This window comes from Ylistrum balloti, unplaced genomic scaffold (genome assembly GCF_031769215.1).
Source record: "Ylistrum balloti isolate Yb309-2 unplaced genomic scaffold, AGI_CSIRO_Ybal_v1 Utg371392, whole genome shotgun sequence".
NCBI lineage: Eukaryota > Metazoa > Mollusca > Bivalvia > Pectinida > Pectinidae > Ylistrum > Ylistrum balloti.
In genome coordinates, this window is record NW_026782733.1 from 627,190 (window position 1) to 651,553 (window position 24,364).

Genomic DNA, 24,364 nt, shown 5'->3' on the forward strand with positions numbered 1-24,364 from the left:
ATTTCAAAATTCATATGTCTGCAAAATTTATTATCTTTCTTTTTTTATCTGATCATTCACCAGTTCCAGTCCTATGATACAGATTATTACTTTTCTGCTTCAGTTCTTTTAGCTTTGTTTGAAGTCTCATAGTATAATGACACATACAGTTAAAATGTTAATTTCTAATACATAATTTCTTCTTTTTTTTTAAAAAAAAAATACTTTTTTCTTTTCATATTTTAGTTCTAAATTATCACTTTCAGATAACCAGGCATATAATTTCTTTTGGGGAAAAAACACACTTCACACACACAAAAAAAAAGCGAGGAAAAAATAAGAAGTCATTTTAAAAATTTAAGGCACCCTGGCGTCAGACTTAATCTAACAACCTTTAGATTTAATAAGGACACTGACATTGTCATGAAATGTGATATCCCTTCATAGAAAAAGCAATTCCATGACTACTTCCAGTCAGTGATAGGTTACCCCTTTAAAGTATGTGAATAGTTGACAAAGGGCAGTTTTGAAAGAAATCATATTTCATTTGGTTTAAACTTTGCCGTATAAATATACAATATAAGTATTACCCACATTAGGAAGTATGAACTAATGTCAAAGACTGTTGAAGCCTTTCTGAGAACCTGTGGATTAATCAGCTGTCCTTTTGAATTGAATTTTTAAACATATTTGCTTCTAAGATGCAAAATTTGTCTCGAGAGGCATATTTCAAATTCTTTGTTTACCAGGACCAGCAGTCTTTTTTCTGTCAACCAATCAAAATTTTAGAACAAATCAGTTTGTTATGTCAAACAATCAGAGCTCAGGATGAATGCCTTCTTTGTTAGCCAACTGTAATTTTGGACCAACTATTTCAGCAAATACCCATGTACCTTTAAGAAGTTGCTTGAGGTCACGAGCAGCCCGTGTGGTAGTATACGTTGTCACAATGTCCAGTGCTGTCTGGTCGTAGGAATTGGATTTGTTGACATCTACACCACACTACAAAATATACAGAATATGGGAAATAGAGAGTATTTACAACAGTATTAATATATATAACCTGGAATCATACTATTTACTACAGTTTTCATAAACTTCAGAAAAAATCAGATACTAAAACACAGAAACACATTTCGATCACTGTAATATGTATTCATCTGGAATATGAAAAAGTTACAGCAAGCTGTTATTAAAAGTGGGCAAATTACTTTGATGCCACAAAAAAGTGTATTAGACATGTACTTGGAGATCATATTTACACAACTGGGATTGTCAAGTTACGACAATTTGGACAATAATAAACAATTACACAACTTGATAATGCATAAAATAAGATCAATGAACGTACCTACAGTAACCATATCTATAACACCTTTGAAGTTATAAGTGTACACAAAAATAAAAAATTACAGAAATTGTATATATAGCAGATAATAACAATCAAACTAGCGCATAAGTCTGACAGAATTGGCCACTTGGCTATAACTTATCATTTTATCGTTAGTTAAGTTAGCTCTTCTCAATAAAATCTTATCTACATTTCATGAATTGTAAAAATCTCACATCCAACCATTCATCAATTTTCTTTCTGAAGTTGTAACTTCAATGAGAGCCCACAGGTAGTTATGACAACCTTACGAGTACATCAATAAAACACAATTAAATATAATCACCAACTTGGGACTAATTTTGTTCTTTTAACAGAAGAATTCTGCGATCAGTTTCTGTATTACATTTCCTGACGTCGTAATTTAAAGGTTCTTTTACATGTTTACAGCATTTAAAATACGCTAAAAAACCCATATCAATTATTGATGATGAAAACATGGCTCATTTGTATCGCAAAATGAGGCAAAAACACCAAAAGGGGAAAAAATCTGATAAATGACGCATGATTTTTCTGAATCAATACAACTGTTTAGCAGTCAATAAATAATCTTTGGAGAATTGAAAGATATAAATCCTTCAATGCTAGCAATCAAGAATTATTAACGATGATAGGAAATGAATAACCAGTGATTTATTGGAAACTTAAGTAGAGTTTGAAATGAAGCCAAGTAAACAACCCATTGATCAGTTGCCAGTGTTACATATACTGCCAGGTACTATGATCACATTATCATTGTCACTGCCATACAGGCCAAGAAATTACAGGAAGGCACTTTGGCCAGCTGGTAATTTGGACATGAACCACACAATCATTTTATCTGGTTGCAGGATATGGAACAAAGACTATACATATGTCAGAAAACCACATCTGGATGAAGCATTCTTCGACTGTAAAGGGCACCATATCAGGAATTTTGAGTTTTGAGAACAGTATTCAACGACTGAAAAAATTGGCATAATGCTGTTTCTATTTCAACTTTCCTTTCTCTTCCTCTTTCATGGCTTTGTAATGAATTAAAACTTTAGTTATTAAGATTCAATAACCAAATCTTTGAATAACCCAAAATATGTCATTTTATCTGCACTGATGTTTTGGACATTGAAATCTTAAATATAGAATTGATTCCTTGAAACATTTTATATTGAATAGTATTGTTGTGCATATACATGTAGTCAGTAATCCATACACATATTGCATATTTCAAACATACTATCGCTGAACTTACAAATGCAACTAACACCTATCTGAAGCCGGAGACAGTTGGACCGAAATGATGTGGTAGTTTGTTTAAATTCTCAGGACAGAATCAAACTTTATAATAGGAATCTTATCACCTGTCTGGTGGTTGGCTAACATTCACATTCTTTTGCTATCTTTCACAACATACAAGTGACCTAAATTTCCAATCTTAATAGCAAAATCAATACTAAATTATCATTAGATTACAGCTGTAAAGAGCCAATTCACTGGGTTGAAGTTTTCAAGAATCACCATTAGGAAAAGTCCTCCAAATGTTCTATAAAACTGGACCAAAGTTCGTCTTATATCAACTACAACCATTGATCCATCATATATTTGAAAACCACTATATATAGACTATGATCTTGTCCCAATTTTGTCATAAACCATAGTTGTTGGATGCATTCACAGGAAGTAGAAATGGGGTGTACTTTACCAAAATCTGTTTGTTAACAGTTGTGTGAAGCAAAGAAACATCTACAAAACTCACAAATGCCAAGCCCTTCTATCTAAAACACAACAGAATCCTGTATCTACAATAATACAACAACACCCGTATCTGTGGAACTTCAAAAAGATGTCTTTATCCCCGTGTGACCTTTGACCATTCAGAACAAACATCCACCATCGTATAGTAACATCAGCTGACTCTGGGTCAACAAAATGTTTTATTTTTGTTTCTTATGCAAAGCACCTGTTCATCAACAATACTTTTGTTATCATACAAAGCCACACATTTTCAGGGGAAGAGAGTTTTTGATATCTTACATCATATTTCCTTGAATTTTGAATGTAGCACTTGCTGTTGATATCATCCACCTGTGAGGTTCAGGGTCATGACAATGTGACCTTTGACACACGTGCCTGATGACCTCTGACCTTGTTTCTGTGATGCTATCTAGGTAGTAGCATCTCAGCAGCTGTACTGTCAAGATTACCCCAGAAATTTGTTACATCCTGTCTATGTTAAATGTACTAGTTCATTAGTTGTAAATCTCTTTGGATCCCAAAAAAGAACATTATATATTGTTGTATATTCCATTTATCTCAAAGTTTAGGCCATAAATTAGTTGGATTTTTTTAAGTTTCTTTTTTAAAATAAAATTCTGAAAACAAAGATCTACTTCGTTTAGATATAATTCTAGTTTATTTTCTCTATAAACATGTTGACATACCTAATTTGATTTTTCAACACTTAAGAGGTCACCACTGCTATATCAATGAAATAACTTTTGTAGATTTGATCATCCAAAGCAGTGCTTTCTTGTCTCTGCAATGAAATTTCCTAATTTTTTTGTTCCGACACAAATGAAGTGAAGGTTGCATAAATTGGTTTTTCAAAAATAATTTCCATGTCCATTTCTGATTTCTTCTAATTTGGTATATAAAAACAGTTTTGTAAGCAATTCTTACCAGGTAACTGCATACAATGGTAGAATACAAGGTTTTTGACATCAAAGACTGCTAACATTTCCCTTTTTTTTTTTTAAAAACTGCTTACTTTTTGTTTGGATGAGCTTTTGCCATTTGTTTTTCCTTTTATGTGATTGTGATTGTACTTGTATAATAGAATTTATCTATATTTTGATCCTCACTCTCACTTCACACTCATGAAAAACATAGATATTCGGTCTTACTTGTGAAGTATCTTTAAACAGGAAGCCATTAAATATCTTCTATAGATCATGTGACCTGACACTACTCTCAAGCTGTAAGGTTTCTTTTAAAGCATAAAATCTTTTTATTTACACACAAAAAAATATATATCTTTACAGGTATATTATGCTTCAGATCATATTTTTTCTTTTTCCTAAAGAAATAAATGGCCCTTTTAAGTTATTTTCCCTCATTTTTACGATACATTATAATTCATTGTCTAAATAAAATTTTGATATCAATACTTCACTGTAAAACAATTTTTATCCCTAAAAGTGAAAAATTGTATAACAGAAGTTTAATTTTCATATTTTCTGCATACAATACAAATTGAGAAACTTAAAGCAAATCTTATATTCTCTGCGGTTTTAGAATAACACATTCTCATTTTGATTGGTTCTATATCTACTAAACTTAGTCAATCAAAAACAGATTTTGATTAAAGTTCTCAATCAAAACCCAACATATTCTCAAAATATCCCTAATAATCTACATCAGAACCTCCTGTTAACAATAAGAATCTTTGCATTTACAGAATCTATCTAATTGCCAAAGGAATCTGATAGATCTTGTAATTTTATATATCAAGATATTGGAATAAACAACATTATAAACAATATGCAGTCTTTAGTTTTAGTAGCCAACAGATACATAAAACATCTGAGTCATAATCTTGTGATTATTTCAGATCCAGATCAGGCAATTCTAGAATGTATATTGGCAACCTCAACCCCTAAAACTTCTTGAATTCAATTAGCCATCAGACAACGTTGGATCTACGACAAGTTGAAGATGAAAAAAAATGCTACCTTTATCTATAAAGTTACATTACTATCTTTCTCCCAAAACTCCGCCAAGTATGTTTTATTACCCAACCCTTAAGCAATATTAGCCATATAGCTTATTTTCTAACCAAACACAAAATGTTATACAACTTATTTTTGGACCAAAGTGCATCTTGCTTATCATTTTTCCATGTTTACATGTTCTGTATGGCATTCATTGGTACATGAACAGCAGATTCCTGGGATAACTGAAATCAATGATTTAGGTAAGAGTTTTATTTTTAACATCCTAATCTCTATGACTGCAGACCAAATCTTAAATTCATTGAAATAATTTTCACATTATAAATAGAAAATGTACTATATGAATATCCAAACTCATACACATTTATGTATCATCGCTTGATAGATTTGCAAAAGTTGTAACACCTTGACCCTTTAACCTTGACCAATAATCATCATAATACAATAATGTAAAGCACTTGATGTGTTGATACTTTGGGATAAAACTGAACCAAATCTGTTAAGCGGTTATCAAGTTATAAGACAATTATTCAGAACAGGACAGATCTAAATATGGGTATATAAAATACATATAGCTTTTCACTTTCATTTGACAAAATATCAGGTGTTTGGCTTTTTATGGTGACAGGAATGCTGAAGTCTGCAACTTCATATAATAATACATTTTTACTTAAATTCTAGAATGAGTTGGAAATGAAGCATCTCTGTAACAGAAACAAAAACATATTTGATTCTAGTAATGGTGACCTAAAAATTCATCTGACAACATTAACACATAAAGTAAGGTGAGGGATCATGAGATTTAAGAGTTTTGAATTTTTTGTGATGAACGAACGAAAATTTCACTTGGTAGACAACATTCTGTGTGATTCTATTTACGGTTACAGCGACAAAGGTGCTGACCTCATTTCTTTCAATGGCAAAATACTTATAGATTAGCGATTACTTTAAGTGACATTTTTTTAGAAATTGAAATTAGTTTCCAATTAATGAAGCAAATAAATTTGTTATATTTCAATTTGTACAAATGTACACCATTATTGCAGACACTGATCCTAAGAGACCCAGTTTTCCTTCAGTATGTGAAATGACCAAAAAAACATCATTTGTAAGAGCAATTATCATGATGAACTGTTCACCTTTGAAACGCTATCTTTCATTGGCTGTTATATTAGGGTTTATTTCTAATGGTCAGTCAGATATCATGACAAAACTGCATGAGGAAAACTCGGTTTGAGAATTTTTTATGGCCAGCTTACTTGGGCTTATGATAATTTAAGCAATAAATAAGTCATTTTAGTATCTTAAGCTTTGCATCAGAAATACGTTCACGTGAATTCAAAGATGCCAACATTTGTAATGACACTGACGTGCTACCATTGGGTTCCATGGGTAATTATGATTTACCTTTATTTTTTTCTAATAGTCACCAAAATGAAGTGTTATAAAGTGTTACCCACATGAAAATAAGTGACATTATCATATGTTGGGTTACACAGAACATATAACAAAAAATTGGTGTTTCTGTGTGATCTGACCAGTGTGGCGAGTCTGCAGCTGATTACTGCTGGGGATACTTTACATTATACTATGCAAATATTGAAGAGGCTATTCTCATTACACTACAGTGCTAATTGTATGTATAGTCCAAAATAAATACTTCCCACACAGGATTAACCTTGTAGTAGCTCATCTTAGAACTGTCTATACTATCCTAAAAACTTCTCTGACCCACCTGTACCATCAGTAAACTAACTTTGGGTAGAAGGAATATATTATCCACTTTTGTGCATTTGAACTTACAGCACAGAATAAAATACCCACCTGTACCAATTTGTAAATTCAACACACACCTGTACCAATTTGTACAATTCAACACACACCTGTACCAATTTGTACAATTCAACACCCACCTGTACCAATTTGTACAATTCAACACACACCTGTACCAATTTGTACAATTCAACACCCACCTGTACCAATTTGTACAATTCAACACACACCTGTACCAATTTGTACAATTCAACACTCATCTGTACCAATTTGTACAATTCAACACCCACCTGTACGAATCTGAATGTAACCCCACCTCAGTACGTTTCTGTACATTCCTATCTGTACCAATCTGTTCCCCTTCATACCATTCTTTACCCTTTGGTTTTCACCTGTACCCATTCTACAATATACATCTGAACCAATATCTACTTTCAAACATCTTTCTGCATCATTTGGCCTCAAATTGAAATGCTTAGTATCCAACTATATTCTCCAGATTCTATCTATACTTCCGTCAACATTTTTACCCGATTGGTTATCTCCAATCATCCACACAAATAATACCACTCTGCATCCATTTCTACAAATCTGTACCATTTTGTTTTTATCAGCACCATGCAACACTCTCGTACCTCTTTATAACGATATGCTCATATAAACATCTCTCTGTACCTTTCACCACCAACTTTGTTCCCTTCAGTACCCTTCAGCTTCATCTTATTCTTTCCAGTACCCACTCAAACCTTCTAGTATTTTTCAGTACCTACTTGTATCTTCTCAATGACCTTTCAATTCTCACTTGTATCCTCCAGTCCCCTTCAGCATCAACTTGTATCATCTAATACCTTTTAATACCCATCTGTACCCTTCGGTAACCTACAGTGACCAATGATACCCTTTAGCAACCAATTTGTACCTTTCAGTATCTTTCAATACTCTCTCGTATCCTCCAGGGCACTTAAGGACAATTTAGCACCCATTCATATCCTCAGGACATTTAAGGACCCTTTAGAACCCTTTAACACCAACTTGTTCCCTTTAGGACCCCGCTTGTACACTCCAGTCCCCTTTAGCATCTACTTGTACTCTTCAGTAACCACCTGTAACAACTAAACTCTTTTTAACATGTTTCTATAATTTACCTTGTGTGAGGCGTAGGGATTACCTATCGTATAGCCCACATCCATGGCACTGACAGATCGTTTTAATCCTGGTCGAGTCATCTTTTGCGACATTTTCCCAAAAATTAATCCAAAAATGTCTTCCAGAGAAGAAAATCTACACTGATTAAACTATCCAACTAATGTGAGGAGGTTCTGTAGTGGCACAGACTCCATATCATGTCCACAGGCTTCCCTACATCTATGTCCACGGTCAACTGCACACTACACAGACATTAAAGGTGGGGTAGGATATGTTTTGGCCGCCTGCCCTGTGGGTATGCTTGCTGTCACTGTTGATGATCTGTACACTGAACTAACTGTCCAAAGTCATTACAATTTATCAGAGGGACAGTCAACTCCATCTTACACGCATTTTATCCTTGCCAAAATACAGGAGAGATGAAAAGACACACGGAGAAAATACATACTAATGAAGCCACAAATTTTATCCAAGTCTTTACATAAACACTTGTACTGCAAATCCTAAATTAATGGCTGGTCTTGTCTTGTTTTCATGTGAAGCACTCACAATGAACAGTATCTAGCTGCAGACATACCATCATGTTCTACACTAAATGTAACACAATCCTAGTATTGTGTTGCATTGCCACTGAAAAGTCTTCTGTCTAATTATTCACATATCCAGAACTCACTATGAATTGACAAAATTTCCAGGTCAGAAAATAATAACATCTCTTGGATCGGATTAAATATCTGTGAACTTAGCTACTGACCCTATCAGCAATTAATGACTTGGATTTCCAGGTGAGAGACACAATATATATGTACATCCAGAAAGAGTTGACAGATCAGATTTCAATGTCAGTTAATTGTGAAACATAAAAAGCAATATATACTTAAACTATTTCCTGCAATGAATACACCATAAATGTGTCCTGTGTAACCATTCACACGCCTGTAATTAAGGGGAACATCAGTTTTGGAGTCCTGCCATAATCTGTGTGGGAGGGTCTGAAGCACATACAGAAATATGGGAGGAAAGAAGATGGATAGAGATACAAGTCTCTTTATATAGAGCTATATAAATATATCACCCTTCACTAAGGGGCAGGCACACATCCCCAAACTGAGAGGGCCTATACATGTACCCCTACACCGAGGTAACAGGGAGAAGATGACAAGTCGGTTGATATTTCCCCCCTCACTGCTTGTACTATGCCAGTGTGAGGGGCTGTGTAGTATTATACACAAATATCTCTCCAACAATATGGGGCATACTTTGAAATGCAAAAATACTATATCTTCGGGATGAAATGCATAAACACTGTGTCTACTCCTAAGAAATATTTCCTATTTTTATCAGGTGAAGATGTTAAGGCAGGCAACAGCATGAGTTATTCCACTGAAGATAAAAAGTTGAGTCAGATATCATCACAGATACTCCTGTTACACTTTTGAGTTGAAGAGAGAAACATTTTGAAAAATTAAATTGTATAAAAACTCTGACAAGAAATAATGACTGGAAAACACTGCTGTTGATGGCCATGATGAGACTCTTTAACAACAGAGGGGGTCCAGGCTGGTATTCTACATCATTATAGACTTAAAACGTCACAAATTTCAGTTGAAAAGCAGATTGTACACTACAGCACACCACACATATTCTAATAACTCAAGACAAGTCTTAAGATTATACTCAACACTGACCAAAACATCACTAACTTAAATCAATGTGATTCATTCCTAGATTACTAAATTTAATCCACGTTTTTTAACAAACATTAGCTCCCCAGTTATCACAGGAGGTCTTGCTCTAGCTGACAACAGAAAGTGTCTGATACAGACATCTGATAATACAGATAAAAACAGTCCTGACCCAATGTGTAATCTAACAATACACAAAATCTAAAATAGAACCTGTAGTAAATAAAATCATTCTCATAAAGACTGTAAAATAACAACCATTCTCCTCACTATAAATCCCATGCTTGATCAAACAAAACATTTTTATGGCCCTTAGAGGACCTATCTCATACAGTTCATATTGGGTGCATCCCCTTTATACTGGCCATGAATAAAAGAAAGGGAGTGGGTAATTACAACACAAACAAGAGAGGGTATGAGGGCAATACACAAGGACAAATAAAGGTGCAAGTGCAAAACAACAGGAAAAGTTAATCTAAGGGCAGCACACCAAAAGTAAAGGTTTATACAGAAAGGGCAACACAACAGGAGAAGTAAAGGCATGAGGACAACACAACAGAAGTACAGGCAGGGGGACAACACAACAGGAGAAGTAAAGGCAGGGGGACAACACAACAGAAGTACAGGCAGGGGGACAACAAAACAGAAGTACAGGCAGGGGGACAACACAACAGATATACAGGCAGGGGGACAACACAACAGGGGAAGTACAGGCAGGGGGACAACACAACAGGGGAAGTAAAGGCAGGGGACAACACAACGGGAGAAGTAAAGGCAGGGGGACAACACAACAGGAGAAGTACAGGCAGGGGGACAACACAACAGGAGAAGTACAGGCAAGAGGACAACACAACAGGAGAAGTAAAGGCATGAGGACAACACAACAGAAGTACAGGCAGGGGGACCATAAAACAGAAGTACAGACAGGGAGACAACAAAACAGAAGTACAGGCAGGGGAACAACACAACAGAAGTACAGGCAGGGAGACAACAAAACAGAAGTACAGGCAAGGGGACAACACAACACAAGTACAGGCAGGGAGACAACAAAACAGAAGTACAGGCAGGGGGACAACACAACAGAAGTACAGGCAGGGAGACAACACAACAGAGGAAGTAAAAGCAGAACAACACAACAGGAGAAGTACAGGCAGGGGGACAACACAAAAGGAGAAGTAAAGGCAGGGGGACAACACAACAGGAGAAGTACAGGCAGGGGGACAACACAACAGGAGAAGTAAAGGCAGGGGGACAACACAACAGGAGAAGTAAAGGCAGGAGGACAACACAACAGGAGAAGTACAGGCAGGAGGACAACACAACAGAAGTACAGGCAGGGGGACAACACAACAGAGGAAGTACAGGCAGGGGGACAACACAACAGAGGAAGTACAGGCAGGGGGACAATGCAACAGAGGAAGTACAGGCAGGGGGACAACACAACAGAGGAAGTACAGGCAGGGGGACAACACAACAGAGGAAGTACAGGCAGGAGGACAACACAACAGGGGAAGTACTGGCAGGAGGACAACACAACAGAAGTAAAGGCAGCGGGACAACACAACAGGAGAAGTAAAGGCAGGAGGACGACACAACAGGGGAAGTAAAGGCAATGGGACAACACAACAGGGGAAGTACAGGCAGGAGGACAACACAACAGGAGAAGTTAAGGCAGGAGGACAACACAACAGGGGAAGTACAGGCAGGGGAACAACACAACAGAAGTAAAAGCAGGGGGACAACACAACAGGAGAAGTAAAGGCAGGAGGACAACACAACAGGAGAAGTTAAGGCAGAAGGACAACACAACAGGAGAAGTTAAGGCAGAAGGACAACACAACAGGAGAAGTTAAGGCAGGAGGACAACACACTGGAAGTGAAGGCAGGAAGAAAAAACAACAGAAGTAAAAGCATGAGGGCAAAACAGTAAGAGGGTAAGAAGACAACTCAGGAGTCAGAAAGAGAAAAGGGTAAGAACGAAGGTGAATTGAAGGTGTGTGAGGTCAACATAGGAGATGAAGTATAGGATTTCAACATGAGATTCACATAGTGGACAACAACTGAGATTAAAAAGTTGCTTGAAGGGCTATAAAATGGAGTGAATGGTAGGAAGGAAATAAGGAGATGGATATTGTGAAGGAAACATGGAGACATATGGTGTATGGGAAACATAAGGAGCTGGATGATGAAAAAGAGAGAAATGGATGTTTGGGTAACATAAACAAGGCAAGGAGGCTACAGGTTATACTGTATAAGGTCAATCATTTAGTAGGTCTGTCAGGCAATGAAAAACATATTCCATTATCTGAGCCTGATGTCAATCAGGGATTCATGGACCATTTCCTTTAGGTCAAGGGTGAGGAAATGTTGAGTTAAGAAATTCTTCTGTTTTTATCAGAATTTAATAGTTAAATAGAAAACGTATCTTGTTTCACTGAGAAACACCATTATATATCTAAAACACTGAAAAACACCATTCTATCTCTATAACACTGAGAAACACCATTCTATCTCTACAACACTGAGAACCACCATTCTCTCTCTACAACACTTAGAAACACCATTCTATCTCTACAACACTGAGAACCACCATTCTATCTCTACAACACTGAGAAACACCATTCTATCTCTACAACACTGAGAACCACCATTCTATCTCTACAACACTGAGAAACACCATTCTATCTCTACAACACTGAGAACCACCATTCTATCTCTACAACACTGAGAAACACCATTCTATCTCTACAACACTGAGAAACACCTTTCTTTCTCTACAACACAGAGAAACACCTTTCTTTCTCTACAACACAGAGAAACACTTTTCTTTCTCTACAACACAGAGAAACACCTTTCTTTCTCTACAACACTGAGAAACACTTTTCTTTCTCTACAACACTGAGAAACACCTTTCTTTCTCTACAACACAGAGAAACACCTTTCTTTCTCTACAGCACTGAGAAACACTTTTCTTTCTCTACAACACTGAGAAACACTTTTCTTTCTCTACAACACTGAGAAACACCATTCTATCTCTACAACACTGAGAAACACCTTTCTTTCTCTACAACACTGAGAAACACCTTTCTATTCATACAACATTAATATAATATAAACTTTATTTAGTTTACAACAATTGTGAAACAAATTACTTATCACTCTTGTTGACCAAGATGTAAGTGCAGAAGGAGTCTTAGGGTGGGAGAAAAAGCAGAGTACCTGAAGACAGCCCTTGTCATCTGACATGTAACCCCCTAACTTTTCACATCTGTTCCAGGAATGATACCCCAATGGCTAGATGAATGGGAAGTGCGTAACCACTGCCCCACCCGACCAAAAATCATTACTGACATAAAGAAGTAAGTGTTTGAATAACAAGGAATTACATGTGCCACTCATGTGATACAAATTATTATAGTTAGTATAAATATGAGACTGTATTATGATCTGAAGAAAATATTTTCCCTTTTACATGTACTAGATATCCTTCCACTGATTTTGTAGGCAGACAATGATATACAAACTTGGTACAAATGTTCAAAATTCCAACCAATTTCATAACTATTAAATTTGAAATGTGATACTAAACAGTTAAAGCAGTTTTATTACTAAATTAGATTAAAGAGAGAAAATTCAATTGTAATAATAAACAATTTTACATTTAATTTCAGCAGGAGCGGTAGTGCTGGCCAAGTGACTGAGGAAACAGTTACGGTAGTTGGAGAAGGGGATGATTGTACATAGTATGGATGTCAGTGATAACCTGTGTTACATACCAGTACTCTATCTACTACTCCCCCCCCCCCCCCCCATTCACCCTTCTTCCTCTTCCTTTACATACATTGCTGCCAACCTCCAACACATATCAACCTGAACCATCACACTTCAAATCCTACATAGTATTAGCCAAACAAACCTCACTATCATCTTAATTATAAGATTATCACTAACACAGAAATGTGTTTGAAGGTTATACAAGGACAAGCCATGGGACAATATGTCCTTTCTATACCAACAGGACATCATAACCCTGTATGTACTTAGTACATGTATTTGATAGCTGATAAAAATTACAATGACAATGACCCTCATAAATACAGGGGATCATTTTCAATGACAGATAGTTTTGTGTAGGATGTCAGTACTGCTGTTGTCTTGTTATATGTGGGTTTTTTTATTTTTTACAAATATAACAATATCTAGGAATAGTAGAAAACACAAGCATTGAATATTTGATACATGTTATAAAATTTCTCACCAATGATCAATGATGTGACAAACTATGTGACAAACTCTTGTGGCAGTTTTCAGCTCTTAAATACTTGTTACTGATTTAACTCTGTTGTGTAGCTGAATAGGTCTATTATCTATATCATCCTTCAATTGAACTAAAAAAAGACCAGTGCTTTTCATTTCCTGTTACTTTTGGAAAGATCATTGCTCAACTCAAAACTGACAAAACTTAAAAAAAAAAATTTAAAAAAATCATTCTTGGATACACACATAAATGATGAAAATTGTCACAGCTATTTTTTCTATTGTGAAAAATGGCACTATCAGTCATAAAGAACTTTTTCAGTTAGCTTTGTTAAGATGTTAGGAATTCTTCTAATCAATTATGAATACTGATATTATACCACTAATATGCCCGGGTACTAAAGTGACATGTTTTCTTTATGTCAAAAGAGGTCTATTGTTGGTCCCACTGATTTACAATCTAAGGAGCTTAAATAAAATGTCTATACAAATCTCAGATCAACATTTGACTTTTCCAATACATGTATTTTTGTACAAGGAATAAGTATCAAATTAGTTGAAATTGTAGAAAACCTTAGGATATGCATGGTTACAATCTGCAGTTTGGATAAATGTTTGGCGTATATTATAGTATAAAGTGGACTTTGATAGACTTACATCCAGGAGTAGTTTGACGACATCTGTTTTCCCACACAGTGCTGCCTCATGTAGACATGTCCCCCGCAGTGTGGATCTGTTGATATTTACACCTGCCTGTAGCAGTAACCTACAAACCATTGAACAAGTATAAGTCAAAATCACCAAGATCGCTTGATGGTTAACATAATTTTTTACAAATATTCTCCTTAATAACTGCTTTTTGTAATGTTTATATATCAGCACATTAGACACGCTTGTTATCTGTAAGTGTTTTAAATGCTTGAAGAGTGTGTCAACAGGAGAGAGTGCCAGTGATGATACTTTTATAGTGCCACCACACTGAAATGTCATAACTTGAACATGGTAGAGTAACATCCCAACAGGTCACATTATTATGACAACCGACACCACTTGAACATGGTAGAGTAACATCCCACCAGGTCACATTATTATGGCAACCAACACCACTAACTTATTTATACTTTATGCTAAGTAAAGAGCAGAAATTGCCAATGCTAAAGATATCTGTATGTCTCAGTCTGGGAACAGAAAGAGTGACCCACCTCACTTACCATATAGCTGGCAATCTTCTCATGTCAAAATTCTCATGATTTTCTTTTAAAACAATTATTTCAATGAATCAAAGTTCTGTGATCGGGATGTAAAATGATATCTTAATACACATGTCTCATTGTTTCACAGATATTTTATATATCTTACGTTATTTTATTTCATGTTACTACATTAATGTACTGTGAAATAGTGCAAATATCAACCCTGTGAAGATAATCACCTATACGGTAGATAGATACTAAACAATACGGCAAAAAGTGAACTTTTACCTAAAAGTAGCAAATAAGAAATGGTTAAAATGAAAAGTAGAAAACAAGGTTTAGTAACCTGTTATGATCAAACCATGTGGGTAACAGGTGTGATTCTTGCATCTTATCTATCAATTAGCTGTACATACTTTATAGGATCTATATTGGGTCCACAGAATATTTATCTTTTTTCATCTTTCTTCGTAATGTGTAATAATTTGTAGCACTGACAAGTGAGTGATTAATGATATAACATAATTTAACCAAAAGGACTAATATATGAAATTTGAGAAAAATCCCTCCACTATTTTCTCACAAATAGCATTCAAATTCTTAAATGTCAAAAATAGGGTGAAATCCTCCAAATCAAACAGGTTTAACAAGGGACTAAAGAGAAAATTTGAGAAAGATCTTTACAGTATTTTCTGACAAATTGCATTCAAATTCTTAAATGTCAAAATTGTAGACTGAAGCCTAAAATCAAACAGACTTAACAAAGGCACTGAGAAGTATCCACTCTGCACTTCTGAAAAAGCGTGATCATGAGAGTTGTTAAGGAATAGACCAATAATAAACAAACAGATGATGAGGCTTTTGGGGTTTTTCAGTTGTATAACCCTGGGTATCTGATGATCATATAAACATTGATACAGATAGTCTGATGTACTGTTGTACTGTAGGTATACATAACAGATATATAGTCACAGTAAAAACTGAGGACCATTAATACACACCAATTAATCACTTAATATTTATCAATTATAATTAGCCATCAATTTATTAATCATCTAATCTAAAATCACCAATTGTTAAAAATATTTACATTGCAAACAGGATTACAAATTGCTATTGGAATCTGTACATAACAGTCCTTATATAAGGGTACTTTAGCTGAATACACAAGCCAACATAAACCTCTACACACCTGCCAACTGATAAGCATCTCATGAACAGGTGCTACAACTTAATTGATTGACCCTGTACACCTACCTGTAATCAGATTAGGACAGGTAAATACTAAACAGTAACACAAATTAACACATTACAATACAACTGTTCACTAAGATTCATATCAAATACCTAGTTAAGCATATATAAGCACAGGTGTCCATTGTAACAGCACTAGAACAATGTACTGATCACAATTTTTTATAATATATATCTAATATTAATCAGCTACTACAGAAAATCAATTTATCCAAAGAAAAAAATCCAAGTTTATTTGTTCTCAGTTCATCTTGAACTCTCAAAAATGTTCTAGATCACATCACATCTATCTGACAGTACATGTCACAGGGGAGACAACTCTTACATTTTCAGATGACTATGGGGGGAAAAGAGCTGGAGATCTCTTACCATACTTTGTCTTAATCACTATGTCAAAGTAAAATATAAGTCTTGTTAAATCTTTTTTTTATCTCATTTAAGCACTGAATTGTTTATTTCATTTAAGCCTTGACCTGTCTTGTTCTGGCATTTATATCAACTGTAAATGGCAAAATTTTATTGGAAAACGTCCCCATTTGCACAAATTCTAATTGTACATGCTATAAACACAACAGTTCAATGATTGTGATTACATTTCCTACACATTGTGTTGAATTGTGTAGATGGTAACACAATCCAAACAAAAATGAGTTATTCATTTCTGACAATGTAATTCTGTAAATGGAAGAGCCATTTAGATTGCATTTTGTATTTCTCATCATGTGTTCTTTGATAATAAATTAAGAGATCCCTCAGAAACAAACAGCTTATTGACCAACAATGACACACTGAGTGAGCGCTAACGACTGCAAGTAGCAGTGATGTTGTTGATGAGAAGTCATTTAAAACTTCTTTATTTCTTTTTAAATACAGAATTAAAACAGTTATGGTTATGGTTCGTCCTTGATGGAAATTGATTGTACAATAGTAAAAGAATTAAATTTTTAATTAATTAATGAAACAACCCTGGGCCTTGATGATCAATATCAGGAAACTTTACTGACATGGCTATATTCTGCAGTAGTCATCTCACAAATGTCATGGCTGCAATTTTTTTCATTCATCTGAATACATCAGTATGGATATCCAAATATTTACCTGATGATTTCAATATGGCCATTTTTAGCAGCCAGATGGATACAAGTTGTACGATTGTTGTCAATCATGTCGTTAGGTGACTCAGCCAGAAGGCCAGCACATAGATTGCTCCTGAGAAGTAAATCAACAACCCGGTATCTTCCAAATTCACAGGCCAGGTCAAGGGGAGTCTTCCATTCCTTATTTACAATGGTAGGATTAGCATGGTGCAGAAGTAGCAGATTTACCTGGAATTGTAACAAAGACATATTATACATCAGTAATTTAAGTATTTACTTCCATCTAATTATCATTGAATTATCACCATCCTTGTCCTTCATCTGGTAGGAGTTAAATTTTACATGACCAAATATGGATATCACTAAGGAATATTTTGCTGGCAAAAGATATTATGATCATGCTTACAAAAGGTCGATCCAATTTTCACAGGGTTACATCAAAATTATACGGAGTCAGTAAAGATGTAGTCAGTATAATTGGGTTGGAGGTGAAAAGAATTGATTACTCAGTACAGTGATCATTACCATATAGGAAATATTAGCAGCAATTATGGTGACAAGTTCTAATTAAGACTTTTCTTTAAATGCTTATTGTCTTCCAGTTTTTTCTTTCAATAACACATTGTGTGATAATAACTCTTATAGAATACCAAAATTAGATTGTAGGGAGAATATTCTAAAATATACTTCACAACTATGGTGGAGTGGAATTCATGTGTCTGCTATTAGACTGAACAGCATATTGATAATGGTGTAATGACTATATGTAAATTTTATTTTACAGTTCACACCGTAACAAGCAAAAACTCAAATCAGGGAAATGTGACTCATCCAACAAACTTACAATTCATAGAAATCATAATCCAGAAGTCAACTTAAATATCTGATAATCAATGATGCTGTACTCTGATTTATAATTATCTTGATTAATCAAAGAGGATTTGAAAAATAAACTTAACCCAAGACTCTACACTACACCAGGATTGAGACTTCTTCAACCCCGGGCAAAACAATGTTGTCCAACATGAACTTGACCTTTAACCCCTAGTCATCGTTAACATGATTTACTTCAGAAAAACAATGCTACTTTTTAATATCAAAGGTTTAAGATGTGAAGTCACTAATGTGATATGCTACTGAATTTCTTGATTATTTTTAACGATAGATATGGTGGTCTTAACCTTGGAGCCACAATCTGGGCACTCTCATGAAAGATCAATTTATAATGTTTACATTTAGTGTGGCGAAAAGATATAAGAATTAGTCCACAAGAGGATGTCACTGAATTAGTTTCCTATAAATAACGGCCTTGATCTTGGAAGCCTGAACACAAAGTTGTGGGAACCAAACACTGGACTAAACATCCTCATATATAATATATGTATATAGTTTGATTGAAATCCCTTAAGAAATGAGGATACAAGAGTATATCCCAAGTTTAGTTTTCTTTGTATAATGGGTGTGTGTGAAAAGAACTCCAAATAATGGTTGTCAAAGGAGGGAACATCCAATGATGGTTGTTGTGGCAGGGAGCCTGTAATGATGACAGTCAAGGGAGGGAACCTCAAATGATGGTTGTCGTGGCAGGGAGCCTGTAATGATGACAGTCAAGGGAGGAAATATCAAATGATGACAGTCAAGGCAGGAAACCTCAAATGATGACAGTCAAAGGAGGAAATCTCAAATGATGACAGTCAAGGGAGGGAACCTCAATAGTGACAGTCAAGTGTGGGTACATAAAATTATGGCTGTCAAGGATAGTAACAAGAAAATCTTATTTGTTAGTTACCAAATTATTCTGTTGTTGTCCTGATCAATTGTGTGCCATAAGGAGAACATGATGATGTAATTATATTCTACATGGTAATCTCTTTGAGTTTAACCAAATCAATTCCATGCAAAAAATATCTCCAAATTTGATCAATGCTTTCAGTTGCCAGATTTGTGGCTTGACAATGAAATTAAGTAATTTATATAATGCTTCAACACAGATCAACTGAGTTCTTCAACATCACCTAATGCTGCTTTGTAAAAGCTGATACATAACCATCTACAATATTTCTACCATTATAAGATCAATAACACTTCACCTGCAGGTACTCCTAGTGCAGCCACTGATTATTAAGCTCCAGAGCATTAAATCTTCATCTCACCATAAACTAGCAGTACTTTTGAAAGTGTTGACTTCCCTATGATGCAGCCTGTCAGCTTAAAGTAATCTGTCTATTTGTAAATGTCACATAGAATATCTTAATCTCTTGTCAATTTGTAGCCTGGAGTTGTTTAAAAATCGTAATGAAAATTGTTTTTATCATCTTGAACGTCAACATGAAGGAAAGTCTATAAGGATAATTTTGAAGTCATGACACACACCCCTCCCCCTACCTTTTTCCACCTCATCTACTGGATTCTTTACAGTTTTTTTTAAACAAATATGACACATCATAAGTATAATATCAATTTATTATGCAGGCAGTCTTGGGGATAAACAGTCAGGAACTAGACATAATATGACAGAATCAGCTGGGGTCATTGTTGGATATTTGTATTTTTATTTGTCAGTCTATTCTTGACTTATAATCAAGACAACTGAAATGAGAATGTGACCTTGGCCATATATGATTTTAGTTTGATGTTCAGCGGTTGTAAATGATTCTTATCATATAATACATAATACCCATCTGATCACAATTTGAACTTTAAACTGTATATTATAGCTTTAAACATGTTACAACTCCAATATTGACTTCTGACCTATTGTTTAAGTGTAGTTGATGACATGAACAATAAGGACCACTATTTTGGCCTTTCAACTCAAACATGTCAGCTTAATTATGACCTATGACAAAAGGATTTAGAACTTTAACCTTGTAGTGACAAACTGAATGTTATACACCACTACGAAAATATTTATGATTGTGACCTTTGACGTTGTTATTAGTAACAGATGATCAGAGACAACCGTGATTGTGACCTTTGACCACAGATGATCCAGATTGTATGTAACCTTTAAAATTGATCAGAGATCATCCTGTGTCCTTTGACCTAAGACAATCCTGATTGAGACTTATCTGAGACAATATTGATTGTGGCATTTGACTGGAGACAATACTGATTGTGGCATTTGACTGGAGACAATGCTTAGTGTGACCACTGACTGAGACACTTTTGATTATGACCTTTGACCGGAGACAATGCCGTGTGGCCTTTAACCTATATATGTGTACCAAATGACTCTAACAGCCCTAGTACAATGATTGTAGCCAGTCCTGGAAAGCATAACTAATACCGTCCCACCTGTATATATAAACAAACAGATCTGTACCTATACACATGTGTACAGAATTACAGCACCCATTATAAGTTTACGCATGGAATTTCCTTCCGATGTCTGGCAACATCAACCAACTTACCCCCATTGTTAATGTTTTCTACAAACGAACCACATTTTGGTAACACCCAGTACATCAAGGCACAGCCAAACTAACGCCAACTTACGTTACATACAAACTGCCAACAGGTAACACGGATCAGACGCAAGCCATCACAAAAAAGCAATAAGGTTTTTAAACCTGGTTTCTATCATTAATACCCATTTCTTTATTGGTAATTAAAGAGTTACTTCCCTTTATCTATCTTCTGGCTTACAAAACATACAAGAACATTCCTTAGTGCTGTCTTGATCACACCCTTGTACTAGAATTACCACCACACACAAGGACTTCTGAAATAATTTAATGCACAATTGAAGTAACTGTCAATCATATCAAAATTGTATGTGTAATACTCTGACCTTGCTGTCAGAATTAATCCCAAGCCAATTCAGGTGTGCATTATCTGACAATTGGAGCATCAGGGTCGTCGCAGTGTGAAGTCAGTCATGTGGAAAGTCACAACACTGACAGAAAGAAATGCTGACTGTGGATTATTGTTATTCACACATCACCGATTCAAGCTGGACATTGCCATAAATCAGACGTGAAATTAGTCACCATACTGGACCGTTTCAAGTACATCAATGTATGAGTAAAAAGTATTGATGAGCATATCAATGCAATTGTTACACGACAACATCCTATTTTGATTTCATATCTGAATAGCGTATTCATTTCAATGACCAAACAAGGTCTAATTAATCTCGCACAATCAAACCATCAATGTTAAGGTTTTATAAATACAGGTTTTTAACTGATTATATGTATCAATCATAGTCATTTAAGTATGGGCAAAGGAGTTAAAATGTGCACTAGTTCCCAAAGGAAAAAAACGTAATCCACCAAAAGGTTAAATGGACATCTGCATCAGAGAGGAAGCTAAATCAATAATTAATCAGTGGTGCAAAATATGATAGCATCAGATGGAAGCCAATCACACATAACAAGAGATCTCTTGAGGGATCTTAGCACCCATAATTCTTTGATCTTTTTTTTTTCAAAGCTAAAATATTTCTAAAGTTTGATAACTTAATCAAGAAATCAAGGCTCTAAAGCACTGATAAGGATTTTCTACAAAAAGTAACAGTGACTTTGACCTTAAATCATACACAACCCTGGACTTGTGACAGATATTATGGTCCTTCACAAGTGTGTACAGTTTTAACAAAACTCTGTCAAGGAATGAAGCTGTAAGAGCTGTAATCGACGAATTTGACTTTAGGTACATACATTGACTTAATGGTAACATCCTTATAACCCCTCCTTCCCCTTTGACTTGTACTTTTAAATATAAACTTCATTTCTTTTACAACAATTTTTAAACAAGACATTTCAACTTAAATTAATCAATTTTCTTTGCCTGGATGTAAGCATGTAGTGGGTCTTATTGTAAGAAGAAACAGGAGTACCTGTGAAAACCCATGATTTTGGGCAGGTGACCGCAACCCCCGTCCCCCCAAACATCCATGAAAGTGAGTGCATTACCACTGCACAACCTAACCATCCACATCTACGTTTAGTCCTGAGGTGATAATAACGTTTTCTATAACAAATAGAAGTACAAATTGCTTATTAACAGCTTTTGTCTAACGTAAGCATTGTGCAAAGTATAATATTTCCCAAATTAAGACAAAATATGGGAGAAAATACCACATAGAGATGGCTGACAGTTACACGCATCATTCTTTTAGTAAAGCATCAAAGGTCAGCTACCCTGACTGTCTTTAAACCAACATGAATTGTACTGACATCTGTAGGATGGAAAGTCTAGAGAATCAACCTATGTACACAGGCAGGTCCTTAAACATCACAAGAGGTAAGGAGAGTTACAGTGTATTCAAGGATACATACAGGATTCTCTTGGCTGTGTGTATCAGTGATACAAAATTTATTACCATATGACAGTAATTTGTTGGATAGGTAAACTAAGTAGATCAATATAAGATAATGTCAATTACATCCTAAACTATATACATCACTAATGATATACCAGGCACATCAATGTTCAAAACACATATCACACCTACTATCTCTAATCACTTTCTCTATTACCATATGAACACAAAATCACATGGGAACCACTTCAAAGAAGTTTACACACAATTACGATATATGTTTGTCGTGAACTTTACACCTATTTATGTATATATCTATCTATGGATCTGTCAGTTAGGGTTCGATAAACACAGGGTTCCTGTCAGTTATGGTTGAGTAACTTGTATAAATCATTAAGTAATTGACATCCATCTATCTGTGTATTAGGTAGAACTCTGGCTGTAACATTGATATCTACAACATAAAACTATTTGCTGATATTTTACGATTACAACTTAGACTGACTAGTCAACACCTCTACTGTAAAATCGAGCTGTGAAAATTATCAGATATTGACAATTGACATAATTGGTATTATTCTAATTTGTTTTCTTAATTTCTATCATTGAAATATTTGGAACTTTTCATTTTTTTCACAACAGTTTAAAAAAAATCAAAACAAAAGTCATTACCAGCAAAAAATTACATTCCTAGAGCTAAACCAATGAAATGGCAGAATATATTACAACCACAAAGAAAATCTGAAATATGTATTAGGAGGATGTGAATTAAGATTCTGTACCATAACATGAAATAACATGATAAATAGAACATTCACTTTCACATTCACAGTTTCCCTTTAAAATGCATTTGTACATCACTTGTGAGAGAAAACACTTTTAGATTTTCACTTATGCTGGCACATCCATGAAAGTATCACCTATACTTGTCAAATGGCAGCAGGATACCATTAGAAATCCTCAGCTTTTTGCACAAATGACATTGTGCTGTGTATCTATTATTTGTTTTTCACAAGATTTGCCATGCTGATCAATTTGAAGTGAAAAAAAATCTAAAATCTCTTGACTATTATCCAATATTTAGTAATTCCAATTTTTTATAAAGTCAATTAATTTCAGCATTAGCTCAAGTTCTTGAACCTAATGAACTGATTGCAAGGTGCAAAAATATCTGCAAGTGTCTTTGGGGAAAAAATTAAGAAAATCATGATAACTTTAATATCTGCCAATTATTAAATATTAATTTAGTGGTGTCATTTTTCATATACCACACATCTGCTGCAGTATGCTGTCTATAAAATGTAATAAATAGAAAATGAGCAGGAACATGTAACATCAATCTTAGGTGTCACTGCCATATATATTGAACATCTGTAGTCACACAAATTATTGTCTGTAAATAAGTTATACTGATGTCCCCAAGCTAGGAATGGTCTCCGCAATATTACACTCTAGTGATTACATAATTCATTTTACCATGAAACTCATTTCTTTGGTCCCTTGAGAATTAATGGGAAAAAAATATTTTAGGTACAATGTAACTAGTCCACTTTAATCACAGACTGGAAATGAAACCACACACAAATTATTTCATTTGTGCTCTTCTTTCATTTT

The 24,364-nt window shown here is 34.9% G+C and overlaps 1 protein-coding gene and 1 long non-coding RNA gene across 2 annotated transcripts in view; both read right to left on the minus strand.

Moving 5' to 3' along the window:
- The window catches only part of LOC132562314 (uncharacterized), a 491,282-nt gene that overhangs the window by 303,706 nt on the left and 163,212 nt on the right, over window positions 1-24,364 (minus strand). The gene's annotated exons all lie outside the window — the stretch shown is intronic.
- LOC132562315 (caskin-2-like) overlaps window positions 1-24,364 on the minus strand; it is a 149,601-nt gene that overhangs the window by 84,834 nt on the left and 40,403 nt on the right. The window contains exons 5-7 of the mRNA XM_060227054.1: window positions 17,483-17,709; window positions 14,595-14,703; window positions 873-981 (exon numbers count right to left, since the gene is read on the minus strand). Of these exons, the coding sequence (XP_060083037.1) occupies window positions 873-981; window positions 14,595-14,703; window positions 17,483-17,709 (445 nt within the window). The remainder of the gene's footprint in view (window positions 1-872; window positions 982-14,594; window positions 14,704-17,482; window positions 17,710-24,364) is intronic.